At 41.0% G+C, this 10,000-nt stretch overlaps 1 protein-coding gene and 1 pseudogene across 1 annotated transcript; both read right to left on the bottom strand.

Annotated features, from left to right (window-relative positions):
* Window positions 1–738: 738 nt before the first annotated feature.
* Window positions 739–1,338, bottom strand: LOC138035156 (uncharacterized; annotated as a pseudogene).
* A 2,543-nt stretch (window positions 1,339–3,881) lies between these two features.
* LOC138035153 (uncharacterized) lies at window positions 3,882–5,516 on the bottom strand. The gene has a single exon (XM_068881981.1). It carries the CDS (start codon window positions 5,286–5,288, stop codon window positions 4,716–4,718), a length of 573 nt encoding a protein of 190 aa, XP_068738082.1. The 5' UTR covers window positions 5,289–5,516; the 3' UTR covers window positions 3,882–4,715.
* Between the last annotated feature and the right edge of the window lie 4,484 nt (window positions 5,517–10,000).

Here is a 10,000-nt window from a genome sequence, read left to right on the forward strand (position 1 = left end):
GCTACGCATCTACGCGTGGCTACGCGTCAAAATTAAAGCTAAGAGTTCCGGTGTTCGTAGTGTTTTGCTAATGCTAATGCTAACCCTAACCCTAAATGCCTTTTGTGGTATGAAATGATTTACCGAAACGAATGTAGGCATATGTAGAGTAAGTATTGCAATTGTATTATTGTAAGTAGCACCTGTAATTGTAAGTGCTTGGTATTGTAAGTAGTGCGTACGCAATTCAATTGTTAAATAGTTTTGATGGTAATATAATCGATTTTAGTAGTTGTAATTGTGTAATTTTTGTAAAGTGTGTAAGTAGATGTACCAGTGGTGTAAGTAGTGTGAATCATAATAAAAAGCTATGTGTAAAAAAAATAAAAATTATGGCATAGAACAACATGACTTTGACACATTCCTCTCTGTGGCCGGAGGAACTACACTCGTCCATACTCGTTACCAGATTTCGCTTCTTAGTTTCTTCCGTTGCCATATTCCGTGATCACTCGTGATCACCAATTTAAATTAGTTGCTACGCGTAGCCACGCGTAGCCACTCTCCGTAGCCGGCTACGCGTAGCCGGCTACGCGTAAATAAGAAAAAGTCCCGGGGTATTCTGCAATTTAGCCTTTTAATTAACTACAAAGTTACTTATAGTCTTTCTCCGCTCCTGAACTTCTGGGCCTCCCATGAAACAGATATGATAAAAATGTTCATCTCAGTGACTGAGTGCTAACATTGGGAAGTGACACCAGCTGGCAGCTGGCATCACACAACTCCACTCGAAGGGGGTTCGTACGCCGGAGGAGGATCGATATAATCAGGACCTTTCCTTGCTCGGTGTATTGATTACTGGCCTCTTCTTGCATGCCTCTGTAGATCTTAAAGTGAAGGTAGGCCTCAGCAGCGAACAAAGCAAGGCAAATGAAACCGAAGAACGCCGATGCCCCTGCGGAAGCTTTGTCTGAGACACACGAAACGTTTGCACACGAAGCCATCAAAGAGGAGCCAAGCAAAAAACCAAAGGCTGCTAGACCACAGAGAACGCAAAAGATCGCCGGATGGCGAAAGATCCAATAAAGCCTTTCCCACAAGCCCATAAGGTGAATAATCATGTCGATCAAGGCGTTGATAAATGCGATCCAAGCGACCCACGTAAGGAACCCGACTCTTGGGCCACAGCCGCACCACACCCAGGAAATCCCAAAGTCGCTGATCGCTGCAGTTAGAAGTGTGAGAATGAGTTCTGCAGCTTTGAGCTTTCCAATCCAGGTTTTCGTGATAAAATCCAAGGAGAACTTGACTAACCCTGCCGCTGGTTCGGCCATTTTGAACGTTTATCACGTGTTCACTTCAGGGTGGATTTTTCTGTCAATATTGTCACAATCTATTCTTGGTTTTGCAGGGACGTCATCAAAACAAAAAAAAAAAAAAGGGAATTATCAATCCTTTTGAGATTTTGGTTTAGTAGTTATTAGAACAGCTGAAAACTTGTCTTTTCACATATTTACAGTTTGATAGGGTTTTTCGTCTTGTGATGAAGCAAGGTTGAATTTCTAAGCTTTTGCGTGACACGATATAAAAATTGGGGTCGGAGAATGCTATCACGAAGGTTAAAAAGTGACTTATCTGCTGAGATTTTGCAATCTGAACAGTCCTTGTATGAGAATAAGTACTCACATAGATGTTTATGAGCCCTCAGAAGACGACTACTGGCTTTTTATAGCAAACGTCGATGACATATGTTTTTGTCAGCTTCCGGCCGCCATATTTGTGCCCCTGAGAGGGACACAGACATGGCGTCTCCATACAAAGCCTTATAAATTTGAGGTAAAACATTTCTTCGAATATCTCCCGCACGAAACATCGCACAGACCTGAACCTTTGTGAGACTGTTGATGTATTCATCTTCTTTTATCTTTGATTCTGACCTTATTTGTAGAATGGTTTTGATGATGGTGTGACAGTGAAAACCGGCAATCTCCGGATTGCGTGACCAGTCAAAATTGTAACGTTGACATGCTACATGTTTGTAACGAAAATTTTGACACTGCATGAGGAAGTAAATCGTAATCTACACAGTAAAAGTGGGAAGAACTATGGGTCTGCTAAATCTGTGAGCCAGCGAGCCATGCGATTTTGCATTTAAGTCTAAGCACCCATTTCAAATAGTGCCGATAAACAGTCTAAGCACCCATTTTAAAACGGTTAGCTTTCAATAACTGTGTGACTCGCATGTTGACTCGCATGGCTCGCCATGTTGGCTCGCATGGCTCGCAGTCATGGCTCGCATGGCTCACTGGCTCGCACATTAGTACAACTCAAGAACTATTGGGTACCTTCCTTCTTGTAGTCTTTTCTTTTTACATATGTCCAACTTTCGCATGGCCACTGTGGCTATGCAGCACAGGGTACAAAATCTAAATTTCTGATATATTAATTTTGTGAAAGCCAGGCATGAACCAATACAGGGGAGATGAAATGTGCACTTTGTCTAATGTTATACAGCATGCAGAGGGATAGTTCTTCTCTACAAATTTGAATTCCAGTCAATGATTGTTTCTCACAATTGCTGCAACAGTTATCAAAGCACACCACTTAACACAGAAACCAACAAAGTAGATCTGAATAAGCCAATGACAGTGCTGAACACCACTTATCACCCAGTTCAATGGCAGTGATTGGTGGCAGCAAAAAACTTAACTGACGTTTTACCACTCGAATGTTGCGGAGTCCACATGTTTATAAAAGGGGCAGTAAGGCAGAGTTTGTTTTTCACCAAGCAGATGCACTGGCAACGAACGCAAACTCAAAAGTAATGAACCTTTGATAAAACATAATACAATTAATAATATTTTTGAGCAAGTAACACGTGCATCTGTGTCTCAGTGTCAGGGTGGTGGTGCAGTGGTGAGAGCACTCGCCTCCCACTAATGTGGCCCGGGTTCGATTCCTGGTCCCGGTGTTATATGTGGGTTGAGGTTGTTATTGGTTCTCTCCTTACTCCGAGAGGTTTTTCTTCGGGTACTCCGGTTTTCCCCTCTCCTCAAAAACCAACACAGCCAAATTCCAATTCAATCCGGAATGCACGGACACATGTTGAACAAGCTCCTGAGTGCTCTTAAGGTGTTCCATGGGTAAACAATTTCCATTTCCATTTCTCTGACTTGTGACTATACTTGAGTCACTACCAAAAACCAGGGTTACTCTGGGGCATAAGATGAGGAATTAAAATAGCTGGATTTTACAAAGTGATCAAAATCCATTTCAAAATCATCCTTGGATCCTTTGGCTTTGTCGTTTTATTCTTAGCTTTTCAACATTGGCTTTAAATGTTGAAAGGAAGAATGGACTCATTTTGGCTCACTGGACAACAAGGCAGAAAAAGACAGAGTGGTTTAAATGTAATTTGTAGAAGTAAAAAACAAAACCATTTGCTTGAATCTGTAATGTTCAACAGGCATAGCTGAACCATGTTAAATTCATAAATTCCTTAAAGGAGTTAGTAATATTTAAGAGTAAAAATCAGCAATATCAAAGTAGCCTGAGAGCAGGCTCACTAAATTAATTTCGCAGCCTAATGGGAGTCATTGAAATGTTGCTCGGCAACTTTGATATTGCTGATTTTTATTCTAAGAATGCTCTAAATGCTGAACCTTGTGCTGTCCGGAGTCAGTAATAAACATTTTTAAGACATGAGAAGCTGTTGCCTTAAGGGATGATATCTGGCTCAGGACACAAGAATATAAAAAATAGATTAGGAAAGAAAAAAAGCTCTATAAGATGGAACGATATGAACCAATATAAAACATTTTACACCGTTGATCAATATCTAAAACATACCACTGATCCAATTTGGCCTTCCTAGCTGTTAGAAATATGAATAAGCAGGCCACTACTTTAAATAGTTTTTATTCCGCTATTGTAAATTAGAAAGTTTTCGCTCTTAAGCCAGTGATACATGGTTCAATGACCAACAAATGTTGCAGCTGTTGTTCAACAAATGTTGAAGAGTGTGTCATGCCATGTTGAAATATGCCATTCAACACGTTGAACGTTGTTGAACAAAAATGGAGATCAGCTCTATTCCGTTCAACCTATCTGTGCAACATGGTTCAACATCTGATGAGCAAAGAATGTTGCAGGATGTTGAACTATGTGTAATCGGCACTCCTGGGTAATGTATTCTTTTATTAGTGTTAATGCACACGACTCTTTAGAAGACCACTTTTCGCGATAAGGATCAAGATCCTGTGCTTAAATAAATCATAAACATTATTATAATACTTTTAATTTTGCAATCCTGATAGTTTTCTTTTAAGTAGTAACATTGCCTCTGTCACGTGTGTGCAGTTTCTTGTAAATATCAAAGGTTCAACACAAACCCATAGCTCCTCTTATTCTTTTCGTTTGACATAAAAGTTCTGGACTCTTAACTTGTATATTAGCTGTTTTTCACATTTTAACCACACTGCTTGCCGCACTGCACGCTGTCTAACCAAATGACTTTCGTCCACGCCAAGCACAATGTTTGAAAACGGAAAATGAATTGATTTACGTTACGTTGCTTTCACATTTGAGGCCAACACCTGTTATCAGGCTTCCAATAAATTTGAGTGACCAGAGGTTTGTTCTTTAACCCAAAAGAAGTAGCTAACATGTCCTGATACATGGTGTACAAAAATTGCAAGCGCAAAATGTGGTATGAACGCATCGGATTGACACTGTCATCACACGACTCCGCCAGACGAACTATAGGGTGGAGGAGGGCCCACAGGTGGTTCAATGTAATCAGGAGCTTTGCTTTGCCCAGAAGTTTGCTGCCTAGCTTCGTCATTCATGCCCCTGTAGATAGTGAATTGAAGGTAGGTCTCGCCCACGAACAAACCTAGACAAACGAAACCGAAGAACGCCGCTACACCAGTGGTTGTTGGATTTAAAACACACAATTCTATGGCACAGGTAGCGCTGAGTGCGGAACCGATTATAAACCCAAGGACTGCCAGGATGCAGAGAACGCAGAAGAGTGCAGGGTGGCGGAAAATCCAATGAAGCCTTTCCCACAAGCCAATAAGATGGATAATCATGTCGATTAGGATGTTGATAAAAGCGGTCCACGAGACGAAAGATAAGAAACCAAGTTTGGCGCTACAGTTACAGTGATAATAGGATTCAACAGAGGATGCACAAGCACCAGCTAAAAGTGTGAAAACAAGCTCTGCAACTTTCAGCTTTCCAATCGGGGTTTTCGTGATAAAGTCAAAAGACAACTTGATTAAACGGTCGCCAGGTTGTTCCGCCATATTGCTCTCATTTAGAGGATTCGTGACTCAACATAAAGGAGAAAGTGGGGAATATTGCGTTCGCTTTCTTCATATCTTAAACGACCTCGTTCCCAGTGTCTTTCCTCTCCCCACCGTAAAGGAAAAAGGAAAGGGCTAATTTTTCAGATGTAATGCATTTCCGGTTGTTGTTTTTTGAAATTCGTCTGTTCCGCAAACTATTTAGATTCACGTCCACGTTGTTTTTGTTGTTTCATTCATGCACATTTGACAAAAATGGTGATATTGCGTATGGACTGGCTGAGAGGAATAATATTTGAACGGGAAAATGAAAAGTTGTAGACGCCGAGTAATGCATCAATCAATTCCAGCGGTGCCCTCCCCCCCCCCCCCCCGGGCAACCGCGGGGCATTTGCTCAAGTTGTCAGTCCCCGGTGTGTGGCATTCGCAATTTAGTCGCGGCCCGGGGCTAAACATTAGCCTACCCCGGGGCGACCCCCGGGCATTTGACACACGTGTTTTCGAATTAACATGGACGAGTTTATCAGAAAAGACGAGGCCTTCGTTAGAGACTGGCTTGTCCGTCACGGACTCGAAAAACTTGTGGATGTTTTTAAAGGTATGTTTTCTGAATTTTAGGTATTTCTTCATTTATACTTGTAAGCATATGAATATATAAAAGTGACAAGGTGAACTAATATCACAAAACAATCACTGACGTGCAGACTGAGTAAACACGACTACTTCGCATTTCGCTTTCAAAACTAGCCTAGCAATATATAAATTCATGAAAGTGGCGTTAAAATACAGAAGGTTTGCGAATTCAAATGATGCGCTCTTCAAGACAAATCTTGCGAACTTAAAATGCGATTCATCATCATTTAAAATGTCTTGATTCTTCAGAGCGACAAGGTGAACTATATTTGGTTTATCAAAAAACGATCACCGACGTGAACACGGCTATTTCGATCCCGGGGGCGGGGCATTTGCCCTCTTTCTTCGTCCCCACTCTGGGGCATTTGGGACATCTTCATGTGTCCCCACCCCAGGGAATTTGCCCAATTTTTTTAAAAAAATGCTAATGCCCTGGGGGTAGCCCGGGGGGGGGGATGGGCACTGCCGGAATTGACTGATGCATGACTAAGCTCATGGTGTTGTGTATAGAGGACACTGTAAAAGCGTGAGTTTTTGTGGAGTTTTGAAGCAACCAACCGTGGACAATCTTCCTGTCGGTGTACGTTGGATCAGTAGGGACCTTAAGCAAGGACGACGACGAATGCAAATTTGCATATTTAGTGGACAAAAACAATAGCTTTGCACGCCCTGCACGTGCGTTTTACATTTTGAGACATTTCTTTATCGTTGTTTTCTTAACAACGACGTGAAATGATCAAATTTGAGGTCATGTGGAGGACGAGAGCACCTGACGATGAATTCCAAGTTCCAAGCCGAGAAACATGGAGTAATCGCAAAATTAATACAGTAACGGGAAATAATATTTTTAGACTACGTTCTCGTAGCCGCCGTCGTCGTCGTCCTCGCTTAAGGCCGGGACACACTAGGCGATAAGTCGCTGCGACACGTCGCGGGGACAACTCGCCGCACACAAAAATAGCCTTGTGTGACACGGTTAATTTCATGAAAATCATTGTCGCTGCGGCAGAATTTTGTCGCTGCGATCAGTCGCACGAATTCAAACCAGTTTGAAAGCGAAAGCGAAAGCGAAAGCAGCGTTGTCGCATCGTGTGGACACTTCCGGCAACAAGTCGCTGCGACAAAATATAAATGAACCAATGAGAGAGCGTCATATGGTCAGCCATATTGAATTAGAAAACTAGTTCACATTCCCCCTCATACGAGATCACTGCGTATGCACCGCGGTAACTAGCGTCGTGTCGCAGCGACTTGTTTTGCAAGTAGTACACATCATGGAGCAATTTGTCGCAGAGACATGTCGCTGCGACTTGTCGCCTAGCGTGTCCCGCCCTTTAAGGTCTCTAGTGGCAGTCAACGATAGTCGTCGATAAAATATGTGTTCGGGTGAGTCCGGCAAACTCTTCTAAGAATTTCGGTTCTATGTTGCCAGACAGCTACAGATTTCTTTACTACTGAAAACCTCACCTAAAAGATTCGCAACCTGGGAAAGGTAGTCCCTTACGTTTTCGGATTGGATATTTTTGCAATTTTTGGCACTAAAAAAGGTCTCCTAGCAGTTTCGGATGAACAAATGGTTCGTTTGGAAGTTCTTAGAAGGTAACGTTCAGCTAGCAATTTCTGAAATGAAGATATCATTCCCTAAAATTTTCGGACACTTTAAATTTCAGCTTAGATATCCGAACAGATCAAATTCTTCTAGGTGATAAAAACAACTCTTTAGTCAGCCTTCGTACATCACAAGGAGCTTAGAGATGTCTCAAATGTCTCCCAAAAGTCCCAAAAGGCTTTTGGCTTAATTTGCTGGTTGGTTGCTCTTGGATAACGGACATTCACCAAGCTGAAAAGCGTCCGATCGCTCAAAGAAACTATGCCATACTAGTATGATAAACAGGACGCCTATAAGGACGTATCCCGGCGTGGGATGCACAAACAGTTAACACAAATTGTCCAGTTACAGTGAACTACAACCACGGGTAAACTTCGGAAAATGGGGAGAGATTACCAGAAAGATAAAGCTATAATCTAACTAGAAGTTATTTGTTGTAAAAATTTTTTATTTAAGTTAGCATATAGTTTATAACACCTTTTTGTTTAAAGACGTTTACATTTTTATATAGTAGATAACTTAGGCTTATATTTTAATTATATTGTACATTGTAGATATTTTATTCTATTTATCTTATTTATTTTAATATTGTAATTAGGGAGCGCTTTGGACAATTATTGGATTTTAGCACTATATAAATAAAGTTATTATTATTATTATTATTAAAAACAGAAAGAGATTATTTCTTATTATTAATCCTACTAAATTATCCAGTGGAAACAACAAGGCCCTATTAGGGGTTATCAGTAATACAGGAGATTTAGGTAAAAAACTTATAGAGATATGGGATATTTAGGGGGGGGGGATGCAGGATATTTAAAAAACCGAAATGGTATTATAGTGATACAAACCACAGGAATTAACGGGATAAAGTTCAGGATTTTTTGAGATACGGGATACTTAAATTCCTCCCTCCACTAATGGGGCCTCAACAATCAGCACAACAATACTGTCGCAATTCAGGTGTTATCCTAGACGAGGATATGTCTCTTGAACACCATGCATGTTGCTACTATTTGTAAATCCTGCTTTTTTCATTTAAGGAACATTTGCAAAATCAGGAAACATATCAGCGTTAAGGCCTGTGAGACACTTATCCACGCATTCATTTCTTCTAATTAGATTTTTGCAACTCGCTTCTTTTATGGCCTGTCTACAACTGGTACAGAATGCTACAGCCAGAGTCCTCACCTTTTCTCACAAATCCTCATATATTACTCGAATTCTGCGTAGCCTACAGAATTTGGCTACCCAGTGGGCAAGGAATTCAATATAAGATTTTACTTCTTATTTTTAAAATAAGCAACAACTAACCGTCTTATTTGTCTGACTTAATCAAATCTTATAGATCTTCAAGGACTCTAAGGTCGTCTGGCCTCCATCTTCTGTCTAAGCCCTCTTATAATCTTAACTCTTATGGAAAGAGAGCTTTCTTTTGCGCAACCCCTGAGCTGTGGAATTCACTCCCTCATAACGTCCGATCACGTCATTGTATATCTCTATTCAAAGGCTTACTTAAAACCTGGCTTTTCAAACGAGCATACCTGGACTAGTTATTGCCATTGAGTTGGTGCATGATTTTATGATATGTGAAATAAGATTACAAAACTTACAATCAAAAACATTTGTTTCCTGCTCCGGAAGCATAATAAAAGTTAAAAAGTTTTACAAACTCGGAGCTAAAAGTTAAAAACTTATGAAATATTTCGTCCGTTTTTCAACCGGACTTCATCAGTCAATGATATGAATGTTAAAAAGATGAATTTTAAAAAGGTTTTTAACGCCTCTTGGGGGTTAGAATTGTGTCATAGATGGCTGCTAATTCGTAACCATTGTCTCTGTTTAACGCCGGTTTCGTAAGTTTAATTTGAATAGCTTCTTTTATCCTGCGTTTGAAGGTGTTAACTTCGGTTGATAGTACTTTTGTTTTATTTGGGTCCACCGAGTGGCCCTCCAGGCGACAATGCTCGTGAATAGCTGATGAACTTCTAACTATGGTGGGAACTTACTCGCTACTGGTGCCCGTGGCCCGAGTTCCAGGCGCGATGGTTCCGGTTGTAGCATACGGGGTGCTTATCGAGCGGATAATCTACTATCCCTGGGGTATGCATATTTGTGACTACAATGAAAAATAAAAAAAACTCAAGTGGTCTATTACCGTGGTATGCATGATATGCATCCCACTTAATAACATCTCACTTCAGTCGCTTTTGCACGGACCTCGCGCATACTGCCACGACCGCGCACTCGGTTAGTACATGTAAGAGGTTAATATTATCGGCAAAAAGGGGAAAAATATGGTTTTGGTTTCTGAGTAAGCGAGCGAGCGAGCGAGCGAGCGAGCAAGCGGTCGTGTTGTGAACCGCTCCAAAGTATTCTAGACATAACTTAGACAACTTGTTAGAGATGCCTACAGACACAGTTAAAAGTCTCAGGAAGCGAAACGACAATTTACAAGCGCAATTCGAAA

The sequence above is a fragment of the Montipora capricornis genome, unplaced genomic scaffold (genome assembly GCF_036669925.1).
Source record: "Montipora capricornis isolate CH-2021 unplaced genomic scaffold, ASM3666992v2 scaffold_272, whole genome shotgun sequence".
NCBI lineage: Eukaryota > Metazoa > Cnidaria > Anthozoa > Scleractinia > Acroporidae > Montipora > Montipora capricornis.

Coding starts and splice junctions, on each gene's coding strand:
- LOC138035153 (XM_068881981.1), bottom strand. CDS start 5,288: ATGGCGGAACAACCTGGCGACCGTTTAATCAAGTTGTCTTTTGACTTT.